Raw genomic sequence first — 17,266 nt, forward strand, 5'->3', positions numbered from 1 at the left:
GGGTCGGAGCCAGGCGAATGGGAGGGGATTTAGGGAAGCGTCGCTAAAAATGCCCCAACTCGGTTGGAGATGAAATACAGGCGCCCGTATCACCAACCTTCACTGCCTGGGTTCACCAGCCAGGTTCCACTTTAATCGGACGGGGCTCAGCCACTCCCCACGGGCGGAAGATGGTGTGGACCCGCCGTGATGAGATGGGGTTTGTAGACATTGATATACAGTACCGGAGTTTGTGATTCACAGAGAGGATGGAACGAGCTGGGAATTATCAATATTATTGGACAACAGTCTGCTGGAGGAACTTGGCAGGTTTATTCCTCACCATAGATGCTGCCTGACCACCGCGCCCCCCCCCCCCCGCCCCCACCAAGTTCCTCCAGCATTTTGTGTTTTATTCTGGATTTCCGGCGTCTGCGGTATCTCTCGTTACTAATGAGTCCCCTCGGCATCTTTTTGTTGCTCCAGATTGCAGTATCTACAGTCTCTTCTGTCTCAATATTATTGAAAAGCTTGCATTCATAAGCGGCACCTAAGTCCATTGACCTCATAGGGTCGCCCATAAATGCAGGCGGGAATTCCGGAGAGACTGAGCGGTTGAGATTCCCACACACCGAGATGCATAAAAGAGCTGAGAAAGGTTTCACGGGAAGCTGGATAAACGCAGGAGGAAGGAAAGATTGAGAGAGGATGTTTCAGAGTGCTGGGTGGGATGGGACGGGACCAGTATGAAGCAGAGATACCAACATGGAGCAAAGGGACACCTCTCCGTTATATTTTTGATTTAAATTCTCCCCTGCAGACCCATATGGGCACACTGGCATTTCATCCTCGGCAGAACGTTCCTCCTTTAGCCTGTGGTCCTTTTCGTGCGCATCCTTAGCCCCCAGCAGAGAACTTTACTCGAGGGGATGGGCACAGATATCCACCGAAGCCCATTTTACAACTGACAGCGAGACAAGTTCTTACCCCGCAAGTTTATCTCGATGCCAATGGGCAGCGAGTTTTCGCGCTCGAATGGATCACTTTACGAACTACTGTATCGGGATGGTGTCGGCGTGTCACCCTCCCCTCCCGGAACCCTTCCTTTCCCGTCTCCCTCACACCCCACACCCATTCACCCAGTCCCGCTGGCGTCACCTCCACCACCCTTCCTCCGGCGGTTCAGAAGACCACGCTCGATGTCACTTTCAATCCCCGAGACCGCGAGAGCAAAGAGAATACACGCACACTTTCCTCGTCGTCCTCTCTCACACACAGTGACAAGACACCCACGCACACACACAAACATAGTTTGGCTCTTTCTCTCGTGCATAGACGGTCGAACAGTTTAACGGAGACCGAACGACATACACACACAAACACGAACAGTCACATCTGTACTAAACGCGGATAAATTTACGCACACCATCAGACCGCGGACCAACAGAAATCGCACCTCCACGTATAAGGGCAACAGTCAATACAGTCCAGATCACAGTTCACATAAAGGAAAATTGTGTAAAAAATCTAAAAATATTCATTTAACAAAAATACAGATCACGCGTTCTTTTAAAAAAAAGATAATTGAAACCTTTTAAACTTTTTTTCTGCATCTGAATAAAGGTCCAGTTTCGCTGCTAACTGCTGACAATTCGTCTAAAAAGGCATCTGATATCTTTAAGTCCGCCCAGTGTTTGCCTGTGTCTCGACTCATCGAGTTAACACCTTGCAGTTCGAGCGGCAGTCCTCTTGCTCCGTTCCGCTGCAGGGTATGAGCTCCTTTACCTCATTTTGTTTTGCGGCGAATACTTTACAATGAAAACGGAAAGGCGCGAATGCTCCCCCTTTCCCCCCTCCTTCGTTTCGCAGGATGTTCTGCTCGCTCTGTCCGCACCCTCGCTCGCCAGCGATAGGATGGGTGCAACTTTCTTTTTTAAAATCTTAACCCTCTCCTGGCCCGGAGAGGGAAAACTCGCCACACGGCCTGTTTTCATTGTCCAGTTGCTCTCGGTAGAGGTTGTCTCTGGCCAAATCCTTGAGCCCCAGAAATATCCCCTCCCTTCCCCCACACCAGGGGTCCTGCCTCCGAAGCCCTACCTGCTTGATGTTTAAAACAGCGGGTGATCCGTGAGATCCCAAGACCAGAAAATAAAAAGAGTTGGGTATGTGACTCCGGCGGAGTCCGCGTTATGTAGCCTCTGACACATTTGCACTGTCCTGCTCAGCTCCGTTATCGGAGGTTCTGGTCTGGTTCTCCTCTGCCGGTAACACCTCCTCAGGGAGGCGGCTGGGTCCCGCCAGAAGATTCGGCTCGCTGCTCTCATTCCGCCCGTCCTCCGTCCAGCTGCTCGGCTTGTCGTCCGGGTTCTTGCCGGCTTCGGAGGAAGTGTCGCTCGCGGACTGGTGACTCTCAGACAACTCGGTGACCGGAGTCACCGAGGTATTGCAGCTGCACATGTCCTCTGACAAGTCGCACTCGGCGCTCGGCGGGCTAAAGCTGTCGATCACGACCAGCAGCTGACTGGGCTTGGCGTCCCTCTTGTCCGCCTCGGAGGCCGGCGAGGGCGGGCTGCGAGGGATCATACTCTGGAACCAGTCACGGTTGTCCTCCAGGTTGTCCAATATCTCCTTGGCGTCGGGGTAAACCAAATCGGCCCAGGACTCCCACAGAGGATGGACAATGAAGTCAATGAATCCAACCTAGGGGAGAAGTAAAGATCCAGTTAGGAAAAGTGTTCCCTTTCACGGTGCCCGCCACAACTCCTTTCATGATCTGGATCTCAACACCACGGAGCCGCCAGATTCTCCCCAGTCGGTATCAAACCACCACCGTCCTAAAGGTTTCCTGCATTTTGGCGGAGGGCGTTCCTGGCATCTCCTTTCCTTCAGGTTAAAAATGGTACCCATTGACTAGACAGAATCGTTTCTCAGCTGTACGGAGCATAGAAGGTAGAACTGTACAGCAGTTTTCGGCCCACGCTGTCTGCACTATGGTGTCAAATTAAGCTAAACCCCAATGCCGCACATGACTCCTATTCCCTCCATTCCCCGCAGGTTTCATGCGTCTATCAAAATTGCTCTTAAACGCCACGATCTTATCTGCTTCCACCGCTACCCCAGCCTGCAGTCTGTTCTACTCCCCGTGGGGGAGAAAAACTTCAATCTGCACATCTCATTTTAAGACAATCCCTCTAGTGTTTGATATTTCTAACAAATTAAATTTCTAATATTCCTGCTATTCAGAAAAATATTCACCATCACATTCAACACGTCTCCAACAGCTGGAGATTCAAACACCTCCTCTACTGGCTTATCCCCGAGAGCGTCAGATGCGGACTGTGTGGGATGTAATGGGTGGAAACCAGCACAATTCACGACCACCGACAGTGAGTTGGGGGTTACTTTAAGAGACTGGTCTGACGTAATGGCGTAAATACGTAAGTGTTTTTTTTAACCGCGCTGTATGCTCCGTGCTTTGGTGGCTAATAAAGTTCTTACAGTCCCCCTTAAACTTAAAACGCCTCTGTCGTTTTATTTCCGAAAACCTACGAGACTTTGTTGGCCGGGCCGAGATTAATGGTTTTCTTAGCAGTAAAAGTCAACACTCCTGGAGTCACACGTAGACCAGCCCGTAGCAGGATGCTAAATTCCCGTCTCTAAAGGACTAAGGTGAGTTTTGCCGACAAACCGGAATTGCAAGGGCTTTTAATTCCAGAATTTATTTATTTGGCTGAATTTAAATTCCTCATTTGCCACGCCAGACTTTCACTCGTGTACCTAACTCAACCCAAGGTCTCTGGATTGCCTTTGCACTCACGACCACACCCAAACAAAATTTGCACAGAAAATAGGGCTCACAATTCCGTGGCTCCTTTCACACCCGTGGGACATCTCAAAATGTGGCCCAGCCCGTGAAATGCCTTGGAAGTAGAAAGTCGGAAAGAAAAGCAAGATCCCACAAACAACGACTTGATAACGAACAAATCAATTGCTTCGCTGATACGGAGAGATAAATATCGATTTAAAAAATACCCCTTCCTCTTTCTCTACCCAGTCCGTCTTCCTTGAATTGTGTTCATCTAAGAGGGTAGAAGGGGACACATTGTGGAACATTCCCCGAGAAATTCCCCGGGAAGTTGCGTCCCCGCATATCCCTTTCAACCTCTAAAATGTTATTCCTCTAGGATTGCTCAGACCGGTGTCAGGCAGTTCATCTTTAAGTCCCGGAGACTCCACATAAATTCTGGAGGTACAGTATAGGAATCTCCAGTGCTAACGATTGAATCCCCTGCCACTCGGATAAGTGGCCAATAGGGGGCGGTGCAAATCCGTGGAATGAGCTAATATGCGGGCATTTCCGTGTCGGCAACCACATCATTTCAGTCATTATATTCTGGACCTTCACGATCTGAATAGGGGGACGGATTTGACACGTAGGTTAAATTCAACCGTTGGACACACAGCTAACGTCACTCAGATAAACACAAGGCACTGGCAGAACGGAGGTTACTGAGTGACAGTCATCGCCACTGGGCGCTGGGGCGGGTTGGGACCGGGACATTTACTGTGTGACGGTGTGAGAGCGCTGGATTGTTATTTTTATGAATTCATTCATCACGGTTTGGGTGATCATATCAAAACCAGCGCGTGCTGTCCATTCTTGATTGTCATTGGCGAGCTGCCTTCTTAAACCACTGCTAGTGAAGACAGTACCTCAATGTGGTCGGGCAGGGAGTTTCCCGCTTTGGATTTAAAAAATGATAAAGGAATAGTGATACATTTCAAAATCAAGTGGTGGTCCAGAGGGAGGTGGTCCCTTAGATCTGGTGCCCTCGTCTTTCCTGATAGTAGAGGATGCAAGTTTAAAAGGTGCTGTTGGACTAACCTAGGTGAGGAAACACGGTGAGTTTCTGAAGACAATACACACGTTCAGATGATGAAGGGAATGATTATTCATAGTCAGTACCATTAAAACAGGCTACTTTGTTCTACTTCGTCCAGGGCATCACACACAGATTTGTAATATCACCAAAAACACACATACTTTTCTACAGATGTACCTTGGAGAGCATTCTAACTGGCTGTATCACCGTCTGGTACAGTGATTGGGGGGGGGGGTGTTACTGCACAGGATTGAAGTAAGCTGCAAAGATTTGTAAAATTAGTCAGCTACTTCATGGGCACCAGCCTCCATAGTATCCAAGACATCTTCAAGGAGCAATGCCTCAGAAAGGTGGCGTCCATCATGAAGGACTCCCGTCACCCAGGGTATGCCCTTTTCTCATTGTTGCCATCAGGAAGGAGGTACACAATCAGCAACTCAGGAACAGCTGTTCCCCTCCGCCATCCAATTCCTGAATGGACATTGAACCCATGAGCACCACCTCACTACTTTTTAAAAAATCTTTTTTTGCACTACCTATTTAATTTAACTATTTGATATATTTTGATACTGTAACTCAGTTCTTTTCTTTCTATTACTATATTTTGCATTGCACTGCTGCCACAAAGTTAACAAATTTCATGACATATGCCGGTGACAGTAAACCTGATTCTGAAAATGCTGGAGGAACCCAGCAGGTCAAGCAACATCACTGGACAGGAATAAGCAGCTGAGATTGACTTGAAAGGAAGTCGCAGCCCAAGTCGTTCGTTAACTGTCTATTTTCCTCTACAGATGCTGAGTTGCTCCAGTATTTTGTGTGTGTTGCTCAAGATTTACAGCATCAGCTGAACCTCGCTTATCTACATTGTCCTGGATGCTGTCAAGTTTTACAACTTTCCTTGGCATTGGATTCATCCATGTAGGTCTATTGTATTGCTTAATTCTGCCTTGTAGGATGGCTTTGGGATGGGTTACTCAACCCAGGATACCCAGCCTCTGACATGCTTTCATAACCATGGTATTTATTTGGCTGGGTTTTCATGAGTATCTGATAAGTAGTATTTTCCAGTACATTGCTGGCAGGGTTTGACACAGTAATGACTTACTACTTATCAGTCCATGTGTGTATGTGGTATAGATGTCACCATATAAAGACATGGGCTGTTTCACTTATCAGGAGCTACAAACAGAATTGAATATTACACTATCACCAGTAGCTCCACTTCTAATAGCAAAATTGTGTGAAACAGTTGGATTAACAACAGCCTATGCAACCTTAGTAACTCAAAGCCCTGGTGGAAAGTGGTTACTGAGACACTGAATGGACCTCAGTGGAGAAACAGCCAGCAGCACAAAGTGTGAGGACGTAGGATTACACTAACATCATTTACTGTCCAGTACTACTTGTCTCGGGGTGATGGTGAACTTTCTCTTCACACCTCAACAGCCTATATGTAGGAATAGTGCTACCAACATTTTAATTCCAAGAGTGGGAATTAAACCCAGAAACACTGTTTCAGAGCTGAGGGCCATAGACGGATTAGAACCAACAACCAGTGGAGAGATGCTAGTAGAAATCTTGTAGATTTCATTCTGCAGACCCATGCTTCCTGCTGCATTGTCCCAATATTATCACATTGTGATATTTCACTTTCTTACAATTCAGTGTCACATCAACACTGCACTCACCAAGCACCAAACCCAGTACTGCCATTAATCCAGCTGACAAGGGCAATGTCAGCCTCACTGAAGCTAAACACTGGGTCTCTGACACCCCCTCCTTGGTGACTCAATCACCTCCTTCAAGTGAAGCTCTGATTCACGGGTGCCTCTTCCAATCTAGTGTGTGCTCACAATCTGGTTTCCTCCTCCTCTGAACCACACTACAGCCACTTGACATGATCTCCCGTTCACTGACTTGCTTCCGGAGGAGATCCTCCCTCCGTAGTATCCAACACAGGTCCTCTAACCCACATAGCCCTGCACAGCCCACTTGTAATTCCATCTGAAAATTTTACAAACAAGCCACTCCTGGTAGAACTAGGGTTTCTGCCTGCTCTTGTGCAACAGAACTTATTCTTTCCTACCTGAATCCTTCCTTCTGATCTGTTCCATTCCCACCTACATCCTTTAACATCTCCTCTTCTGACACAGAGTCATAGAACACAACAGTTGCTAGACTATTATTCTGCTTAATCCTGTTGACCTGCACCCAGACCACAGTCCTCCATGGCCGTTTCCTTTAGCATGGTTTGCCATCCAGAATTGTTTAAAGTTACTCAACTACATCTGTTCCATTTCCTGCACTTCTGCTCTCAACACCCCCTCCCCCATTCTTCCCACCCAGAACAACCAGAGTTCCTCTTCTCCCCAATTTCCACCCCACCAGTTTCCACATTCAATACATTTTCTGTCACCTTTGACATGATACCACGACCAGAAGCATCTTCCTCACCCTCCCATTTTCACCATTCCAAACGGGAAAAGGATCTAATGCTTTCCCGGCTTATTACAGATAAACTCTTCTCGGGCTTCCAGCCGGGTACGGGTATCGGGTTTAACCATCGTCTCAATGACAGACTCTGCCATTTTCATTAAGGATGATGCCTGGACATGTCTAGTTCGGTGGTATGTAAAAGCCCATCATCCATCCCTCCCGATTGGTTAGTCCTCATCCAATCAGGTTTCCACTTTCCCACCTTGCTTATAATCAAATTCCGAATGGCCTACTTCTGCTCCTTTGTCTTATGGTCTAAAAAACTACTGTGGCATCCAATGGCTTTTGGGACCTCCTGGTGAAGAAAGCCATTGAAATAAAACTAGAGGAAAATAATTTTAACTCAAGACTAAGTAAGGACTGGATTTTGTCTGTAACAAGGTAGGAGGTGGAAACCTGATTGGATGAGGATGAACCAATCAGGAGGGACGGACAATGGGGGCATAAATACCACCAGACTCGACATGCCCAGGCATCCTCCCTGATGAAGATGCCGGAGTTTGTCATCAAAAAGCCTGTTAAAATTGATACCTATACCCAGCTGGAAGCCCAAGAAGAGTTTATTCATGCCTCAGCAACTCTCTTCCATTTGCACAAACACCCTCTTCTCCTCTCACAACACCTTCCCATGCAACAACAGGGGGTACAACACCTGCACTTTTACCCCTCCCTTCCCTACCATCCAGAGACCTAAACATACCTTCCAGGTGATTCACTGGTGCCTCTTCCACTCCACTGTATGCACGTGGTCCTCACAATACAGTCTCCGCAATGTTGGAGACACCAAAAACTGAATAAAGGTGTTGTGACCACTTTGCATAATTTAGTTTGCAAAGGCAACCCCACGTTTCAGTTAGCTGCCACTTTAACTCTCAATCCCACTCTTATATTATTGAAATGAATCCCTATGTAAGCTTCCATGTAGCCCTCAGGACTAAACAGTCAATTCAACAGTTTCAGGTAACAAGTAATAGAGTTGTTAAGTAATAAGCACAGCAAGCCCTTCATCCCAGCTCATCCGAGCTGACCAAGACACCCGTCTAAGCTGGTCTCATCTGCCCATGTTCGGCTCATGTTCCTCTAAGTCAGGGGTTCCCAACCTGGGATCCGCCGGCCTCTCAGTTAATAGTAAGGCTCCATCACATTAAAAAGGTTTGGAACGCCTGCTCTAAACCTTTTCTATCCACGCAAGTGTCTATTAGATGTTGTTATTTTATCAACCACTTCTTCTGTCAGCTCATTCTACATAAGCATCACCCTCAGCATGAAGAATTTGCCTTTCAGGTCCCTTTCCAATCTTTCCTCTCTCACCTTAAACCTCATTTTTGATTCCTTTTCCTTGGGAAAGAGCCCGTACACTGACCCTACATATCTCCCCGCGATTTTTTACACCCTCAAGGTCACCCCTCAGTCTCCTATTCTTCATAGAACAAAGACCCAACTTGTCCAGCCTCTCCCTCGGGTCCTGGCAACATCTTTGTAAATGTTCTTTGTACTCTTTTCATCTTAATGATGTCCTTTCTGTACCAGGGTCACTAAAACTGTACACGGTACTCCTGGTGTGGCTTCTCCATTGTCTTGTACAACTGCAAGATAAATTTCCCAACTCCTATACTTGGTGTCCTTACTAGTTAAGGCCAGTGTGCCAGGTGCCTTCTCCTCCATCCTGTCTAACTGTGACCCAACTTCCAGGGAACTGTGAAGTTGTATTATTCTGTTCTGAAACACCCCCACTTCCCCTATATGTGATAGCTCTATCTTGGTTTGACTTTCTAGTCTTATCGGAATTGGCCAGTTTTGTTGAAAGTTCATCGATTTATACCATTAACTCAGTTTTCCTTTCTCCATAGGTAATGCCTGATCTAATTGTGTTTTTTTCCAGCATTTTTTCCTAATTTTTCATTTCAGTTAGTGCAGTAATTCAGTATCTCACAGTGCCAGCACTTTTTGCCTTCTCCTTGTCCTCATCCAACCATCTTTATTTACAGCTCCTCCTGCAGCCAGGTCAGCTGTAATAAACATAATTTCACCACTATCTCTGTGCCTAGATCACAACCCTCCCAATCATTCAATCCCTCTTCGTCTCAATCCTATCATAGATATTTCCTTTGTTCTCCCCATCCTCAACACCCAGCCGTTTCTCTAAAACTTAAAACTCGCTTGATTTCCAACTTTTCTGAACTCTGAAGAAAGGTGTGAGCAGGACATTACTCCCTCCTTAGATGCTGCCTGACCTGCTGAGCACCCCTACCATTTTCTGCTTTTATTTTAGGCTTCCAGTGCCTGCAGTTCTTACGCTTTTCTATCCTCCCACTAAACCTAGTTTGATGATTCTACACCGACAATGATTTGTTTTTAAAAATAATTAATAGTCTTCAAAGAAAGTGTTAAAATCACACAGAGAAATGCTTCCTCAGTTGCAGGGCTGTGTTCTGTTCAACATGGTCTGCGTCTGGCTGATTAAATTTACCTCCGCTATAATCAAATTGCAGACTCTGTGGGTTAAAAGGCCTAATTCTGCTCCTATGTCTTTTGGAAGTGGAGACCAAGATGGATTGACAAATTACTCTCTACTCAGATGATAAACTGTGACCATACATTTAACCTTCCATTACCATCTTTCAATGTTAAGCAGTGAGGCATGTTGTGGGGAGGGGGGGGTCAGGTTTGTTCACTATAATTACTGGAGACTGCAGGCCAAGACTGGGTTGGTGATAATCTATCTCTCTCCCGCTCCCACCCATTTCCCTGGGATCTCTGCCATCTAACCTGGGTTTTCTCAGTGGAAGCAGTATGTTTGTCACACATTGGGCTGATATCCATGCCCCGCTCTCGCTCTTGATCCCCCTGGCGGTAGAATTCCATCATGATTTTGTCCACCCAGGTGCGGTACAGGTGCAGGGGCTTGGTGGGGTTGCTCAGGTCGGCACAGTGCACCATGTTCTGCAGAACCTGTGGAAAGAAACATCAGGAGGCTCAGTGCACTTCCTAAAACCCACGGTTAAATTCCAGCCCCCCCACTGGCACCCGACTTCTTCACCCCTCTCACTCAAGAAGGCATCAGCAGCATTAAGGCCACAGGCCTTGAGTTATAAACGTCATCTGGTAATAGTGGCAGGTCACTGGGGAACAGTAATGATGAGACCAGGTCTGTCTGCAAAACTGGGGATGTTAGTGCTGGGTAAAGGTCCTTTACTGTATAGTTGTGAAGGAACAGCTCTGTTGCTATATAACTTTGGGAACAGAAGGAGCTAAAGATGGCACCAGAGGTCTTTGTGTACTTAGGCGACTTCGTCTAGTTCATCTGCGAAACTGTTTAAATATCCTGTTTTCATCTCTTTCCTTTCTTTTTCGAGGTGGCTGGGGTCCTGTCGGAGTCCATGATCTACAGCTGCACTCAAGCTACATTCTTCATGGGCGGTGGGTTCTCGCTCTTCGGAACTCGCCAAGTGGCCTGGCGTTTTGGGATCTCCAGGAGCGGCTTGGAAGATGTGCGCCTTCAGGATGGGTCCCTGAGGACGACCCAATTCCTCGCCCATGTCACCGACTGAAACGCTGCGGGAGATCGAAACGTCGAGAGAGCGGGTGCAGTTGTCAGAGGCCTCTGCATTCGAGCAACCTCTCTCTCTCTCTCGTTGATGATGATGATGATCAGAGAGAGTCTGCTAATGCTTGAGATGAAGTCACATACGCGACGCTACAGATTGTAACATCGAAACAGCAGCTTCCCTCTCGCTGTGACAGGAGCGATATCTCTCCCTCCCTTGCTTGCGAGAGAGAGCCTGTCTGAGAGGTTGAAGTGTTGGGATAGACAGTAGTTTTTGATGGACTCTAGATTACGGTCACTGGGGGCGCTGCTAGTGCTGGCGTGGGCGGGGGGGCTAATATTTTTGCTGGAGCAAGTGGGGGGGATTGATGTTTTGCTGCTGCTTGTGGCGGGAGGTGGGGGGGCTTTGGGATTCTAATGTTTTTCTGTCATTCCTTCCTCGGGTTTTTTTTCCCTGTTTTGTAGATGTCTGTGAAGAATAAGGATTTCAGGCTGTATACTGTATACATTCTTTTGACATTAAGTTGAACCGTTAAACCACTGATATAGTACTTTGTATAGAGTTGATTCTTATAATAGACAGCTCTATTAATGTGTGATATCGGAGTAGAGTTCTGTTTAGCACAGGTCTGCTGCTGTCAGAATAAAGGGGACAGCACTGGTGTTATCAAGAGAGTCAAAATTAAACTGACAGCCATAGATCTGTCATTGTTTAATAAAGGGATCGTAAACCCTGTTTAAGATCAGTGCTTTTTGATTCTCAGAGTATATTTGGAACATTGTTGACACAAATACCTTAAAAATTGATCTAAATTTTAAATAACAGGAAAATGTTTGATGTAGCAGTTATGTAAACTAGGAAGATCTGTACCTGTATCCGGTCAGAATAATTATCCAGCAACAGGACTCCTAAACTTGTAACTTTCTTTGTCTCCACCATTGTCTTCAAGTCTGCCAATAGGTTCATGTGCTTGGTCATGTCTGTTGCCAACACCTGGATCAGGACAGGGTTAGAGAGATATAACCAATTACCAAAACAAGAGGCACCTTACTGTCGGGGTCCCCACCTAAGACAGACTCTCCATCAGGGATCCCATTCGTCTTTCATATTGGTTTCACAGTTCACCAGGTCAGACACAAAGAAACAGAAGTTTAACTAATCCATTTTAAAATGATTATAGGGAAGGATTTAACAATTCTGAGAGCCAGATTTATCGACAACACACATAAAAGTTGCTGGTGAATGCAGCAGGCCAGGCAGCATCTTTTATGTGTGTTGCTTGAATTTCCAGCATCGGCAGAATTCCTGTTGTTTGCAGATTTATCGACAAACTGAGTTTGAGGGGCTGAGAATGGGAAACTAAATGGGTGATAATACAGGTAACTGACAAAATAGAACTACAATTTAAAATGGCACTCACCAGTGTGCTGGAAAAGTATAGAGAAGTACAGCACAAACACAGGCCCTTCGGCCCATCTAGTCCATGCCAAAACCATTTAAACTGCCTACACCCATCAACATGGACCCTCCATATTCCCTACTATCCATGTACCTATCCAAACTTCTCTTAAATGTTGAGTTTATATTGTGTGAAAAGGAAAGAAACCAAACACATTGGGAATTCACAGCTGAGGGTAAGGAAGTACACAAAGAACAAAGGAATGCTTATTAAGAGAGAAAACAACAGGGTTAGGGCAGAAGTTAAAAAAAATAGGAATGTAAGGTGGAACTATGCAATCAAATTATAACGGAGCATGAAACAAGATAGTAAATATATTTTATTTTATTATGAAGAAAAGGCTGGGATAGGAATAGTGCCAGTAAAGGATAGACAGGACAATAGTAGGTTATGATAAAGTGATGACAGAACTACGATATCATTTCCTGGAGTATTTACTAAACAGATAGACATGACATCTGATGATATAATGAGTATTGAGACAACAGGAAAGTACATACTGTATATTAAATAAAACAATCAAACTCAACCCTGCTCCAAATGGATTACAGACAAATGTTTTATTAGTATTTAGGAAAGAAAAAACAAAGGTATTACCACATATTTTTAATATTTCAGAAGAGGATAATGTAGTGGCCAAAGTACAGGCAAGTAGCTAATGTGATGCCAATATTTATGAAGAATGATGGAACATGCACTGGGAATTATAAACCAGTCAGCTGAGCGTATTTGGGGGGGAAATTAATGGGTTCCTTACCAAAGAAAGGAAGAGCTCTAGAATGAAAAATGTGTTAATAAACAGTGAAAATAGATGGATAAGTGAATAAGCTGAGGAGAATGCAGAGTAAGAGGACAAGCAGTGCATAGTATGCAAGCTGGAGTTAAGATAAAACTGCAGTGTTTAAGTACACAGGAGATGGAATGGACTTAAGGCAGGAGTGGTAAGGGACTGAGAACATCTAAAATTTTAAAGGTTTAACAACTGAGAGGCAACTCTTTGAAAGAAAGAATCTTGAAGTTTTCACAGACGGTGTAACAAAGGCAACTCCACAGAACTCAAAGGCCTTGAAACACTGCTCAGAGTTTACAGGATAGCCTGTTCGGCATCTATGCATCAGTTAGTAAAATGCAGGTGTGAGTTACTGGACCAGATCAAAGAAATCCCAACTGTTCTCTCAAGAGAAAGCTACTAAATAGGCACTGGTGTAGATCTACTAAATTCACCATATTATTTCAAGGTCACTCAGAAAGGAATGAAATTAAACTCATGGGATGTCAAATTAAAATAGTTACTAAGACATAATTGTTCTTAAACAAAAGGAAAAACTAGAACAGTCTGGCAAATACATATGGCTGTGCTGGCTGGGAACAGGAGTTAGGGAATTAGAGCAACAAGCCTGCTGATTGAATTTGGACTGTGATGGACATGTGGCGGAAGTTGTTGTACAAACCATGTCAATGGCCATTTTGCGAAGGTTCTGAAGCTCTTTCTTGCACAGGTTCTGAAAGATGTTGCAGTTCTCTTGCTGCAACAGTTTAAAGCCCACAGCCAGGTGATGGTTCTCCAAAACAGAGGCATCATTATACATCAGTGCTAACTCGGAATCTATAAAGCACAACAGAGAGACAGGATAAGTAGAACGGAGATAGAGCCGGGGACACAGATGGATGCAGAAAATCGGGAGCAGATTAAGTGGAGGAATTCAAGGGAAAGAGGGAGAAATGAGAAAGAGATAGAGGAAGGAGTCATCGATGGGCAATTCAGAGACTAGGTAGACAAGAGCATGGAAAAATGGAACAAGACAGCAAAATATGGGGGCAAATATGGAAGGTAGAGGCGGTGATGCAAAAGGAAATCTGATAAACGAAAGGGGGAGATGATAGAATGAGACACTGAAGGTTAGAGAGAAAAGGAAATATTGGGAGTTGGGGAGATGGAGAAAGATAGGGAGAGAGAAAATGGTGGTGGAGAGAGAAAAATAGCAGGAGGTTATGGTCTGTATCAGAGAGAAATACAAGGATTTTGAAAAGGTTATTCAAATACCTTAAATACTTCCCACAACATTTTCTAAGTATAATAGACTGTTCATTACTTCAGAGCACCAAATATACAAAATATTTCTTCTTACCCGGGAGCACAAACCTTTCACAGATCAAAGGAACCCTTAACTATTCTCTGAAATGGCCCAGGGAACCACTGTGTTGGGCAAGTAGTGATGTATTAAATAATTGTCTACTCAATGAACCATTTTCAAACAAATGTCCAGTAATAAGTAACTGGAATAAAAGGAACTGAAGGCATCTGAGGGCTTACAGCCAAAGAGTGAATCCCTTCTGACTACCACAGCCATCAACAATACTTACTGGTATTGATGAGGAATTGGTTGGAGACACCTGGATGGTCGACGTCGTGGATTGCAGAGGCAAAAATTGCAGCCATTATCTCAAGGTCAGTGAAAACTGCCTGGAAGACAGAGTCAGGAGAAATCACCACCAGTACTTTCAATCATTGGAGAAGAGCCTGGATTTTGTCGAGAAACACCAGCACTTACCCATGTCATTGACTACAGTTCCCCATGTAACTGTTGGGAAGTTTAGGCTGATCATTGATAGGTAATATTGTCACATCAGATGCCAGACAATGGCCACCTAGCCCTTTGTACTTGACACTCAACAGCATTACCATAGACGAAGCCCCACCATCGACATCCTGGAGGGTGCACTGAGCAGAATCTAACCTGGACCAGCCACATAAATACTGTGCTTGTAGAATTGCGGCAGTGCATTTGGTGATAGTGGTCCTACAGTGCTACAGGACGGGGGGTGGGGGTGGGGGGGGTGGTTCCAAAAGCAGTAGGGAAGCACATTTAGTGGAGGCTTTGCAGCTTTTCAAAAGTACACACATCCATCCATCTAGTCACAGGCAACTGATGATACATTCCAGTTCCACTCATAATCTTTTAGAATGCGGGAAAAGACTTAATTATGCAGGACCCAGTCATTAATATTAATGAAGAACCAGAAGACATGGCTTTGGTAGTAGGATTTGAAGGGAGGGGAAGAAATTAGATTTTCACCCAGAGGGTTAGGGAGATTGCAGCTCAGTTCTGAAAGGTGGGTAGCATCAGAAAACCTCATTGCAATGGTTATGTAAATGGACATGGTGCTGTCAGGTGGAATTAGGATGGATAATTCTTCATGGACTATCATGGACACAAAGGACAGAATGAACTCACGTGTCAGAAAGTTTCCATCATTCCATGAAAACCAGAATGAAAAAGATGATTTTGCAGTTTCACCCCTCGAAGCGGAGAGCTGCTGAAAACCTACCTCCAGTGCCGGTGACAGAAGCAGGACATGTGTAGACTGAGTCACATCTGCAGCGTGGTAATTGTTGTGGTAGTACACATCCGTACGGTAATGGTCCTCCAGAGTCGTCATGTACGTGATGAAGGTGTCCTCAGGAATCTTAAATGTCTTCAGCAGCTGCCGCGACTTTGAGGTGAGAGCAAAGATTGAAAATTCATTGAAAATAGCTGGTCTTTCAATAACAAGTTGCCTAAGTAACGTTCACCCTGATATGCTGTAAGTTCTTTGGGCAAACTGTGAAATGTCATAAAACTCAGGTGTGCTGAACTGAGAACTAATTCTTGTACCCTGGAACCTTATTTCAAAATCTGACCTAGGCCTAGTGGGAGTTCTTTATGGAATGTCAAGGGTCAGTAGTAATCAGATAACCCTTACTACCCCTGCTACGAAAAGTCTATCTAAACTGTATAGATCTTAGTTTGCTGAAAACACCAAGTGGTTAATTAAGCAGGGTCAGTAGGTGTATAAAATTATAGAGACATTAACTAATTAAGCAAATTACTGGAAAATGAACTTTAGTGCAGGTTAGATATGAACATTTATATTAAATCTAAGTATTATTGTGGGTGGGTGATACGTTACTTTTTATGAGAGGGAGGAGTTGGGGATTTGGAGTCTGTTGTTGGTGTTTTTCTGTGTGCGCAATTTTAGATTTTTTTTGTTAGATTTTTGTGTGTGACCAAGAGGGTTGGGGTTTTGATGTTTTTGTCGCTGTTTTTTCTGTGAGTGAGGGGTTGGGGATTTGATGTTATTGTTATAAAGCTCCATGTACCTATCTATGAGTCTCTTAAAAGACCCTGTTATATCCACCCCTATCACCTTCACCAGCAGTGCATTCCACGCCCCCATCACTCTCTGTGTGAAAAACTTACCCCTCACATCCCCTTTGTACCTACTTCTAAGCAACTTAAAACTATGCCCCCTCATGTTAGCTATTTCAGCCCCAGGAAAAAGCCTCTGGCTATCCACAGGATCAATGCCCCTCATCATCTTATACACCTATTGTTGCTGTCTTTTTCTGTGAGGGAGGGGGTTGGGGGTTTGACATAACCTTCACTATTATTTTGCAACGGAAGGGCTTGGGGGCTTTGAAGTTTTTGATGTTCCAGATGCCATTTTCCATGTGGGCGATCTGTTAGTTTTTTTGTGCAAGGAAGGGAGTGGGGTGGTTTGGGGTTTGAGCTTTGCATCTTTTTCTTTTTCATGCTGGTGGGGGGGGGGAAGTAAATGTCTTTTCTTTCAACAACTTCCATGGTTTTTTCTGGAGAAGGTGAATCTCGGAATTGTATTGCACATGCATACTTTGACAATAAAATGAACTTTTAATGGTGCAAAGCTGCAAAAATAATGTAGGGCCAAAAAAATAAGGGGACTGAAAAGTAGCAGTCAACTGAAAAAGTACAATCAGAAAGGCCAATTCAATATCACCCTATATAACCAAGGGCTAAAATGAAAGGGAAGGGATTTTTGCAAAAGCTGTACAAAATTCTATTTTGACCACATCTTGCATTGGTATGGCGTCATCTGTA

At 44.8% G+C, this 17,266-nt stretch overlaps 1 protein-coding gene across 7 annotated transcripts in view; it reads right to left on the reverse strand.

Moving 5' to 3' along the window:
* Window positions 1–360: 360 nt before the first annotated feature.
* LOC134337366 (3',5'-cyclic-AMP phosphodiesterase 4C-like) overlaps window positions 361–17,266 on the reverse strand; it is a 285,269-nt gene continuing 268,363 nt past the window's right edge. For 4 of the 7 annotated variants that reach the window (XM_063032310.1, XM_063032309.1, XM_063032311.1 and 1 more), the window contains 6 exons: window positions 15,699–15,863; window positions 14,733–14,832; window positions 13,820–13,974; window positions 11,780–11,902; window positions 10,131–10,313; window positions 362–2,679 (listed from right to left, as the gene is read on the reverse strand). In XM_063032310.1, the coding sequence (XP_062888380.1) occupies window positions 2,167–2,679; window positions 10,131–10,313; window positions 11,780–11,902; window positions 13,820–13,974; window positions 14,733–14,832; window positions 15,699–15,863 (1,239 nt within the window). In that variant the 3' untranslated portion in view covers window positions 362–2,166. Of the gene's footprint in view, window positions 2,680–10,130; window positions 10,314–11,779; window positions 11,903–13,819; window positions 13,975–14,732; window positions 14,833–15,698; window positions 15,864–17,266 lie in introns of all 7 variants that reach the window. The other 3 variants (XM_063032307.1, XM_063032306.1, XM_063032308.1) reach the window with 1 other exon arrangement.

This window comes from Mobula hypostoma, chromosome 24 (genome assembly GCF_963921235.1).
Source record: "Mobula hypostoma chromosome 24, sMobHyp1.1, whole genome shotgun sequence".
Classification (NCBI taxonomy): Eukaryota; Metazoa; Chordata; class Chondrichthyes; order Myliobatiformes; family Myliobatidae; genus Mobula; species Mobula hypostoma.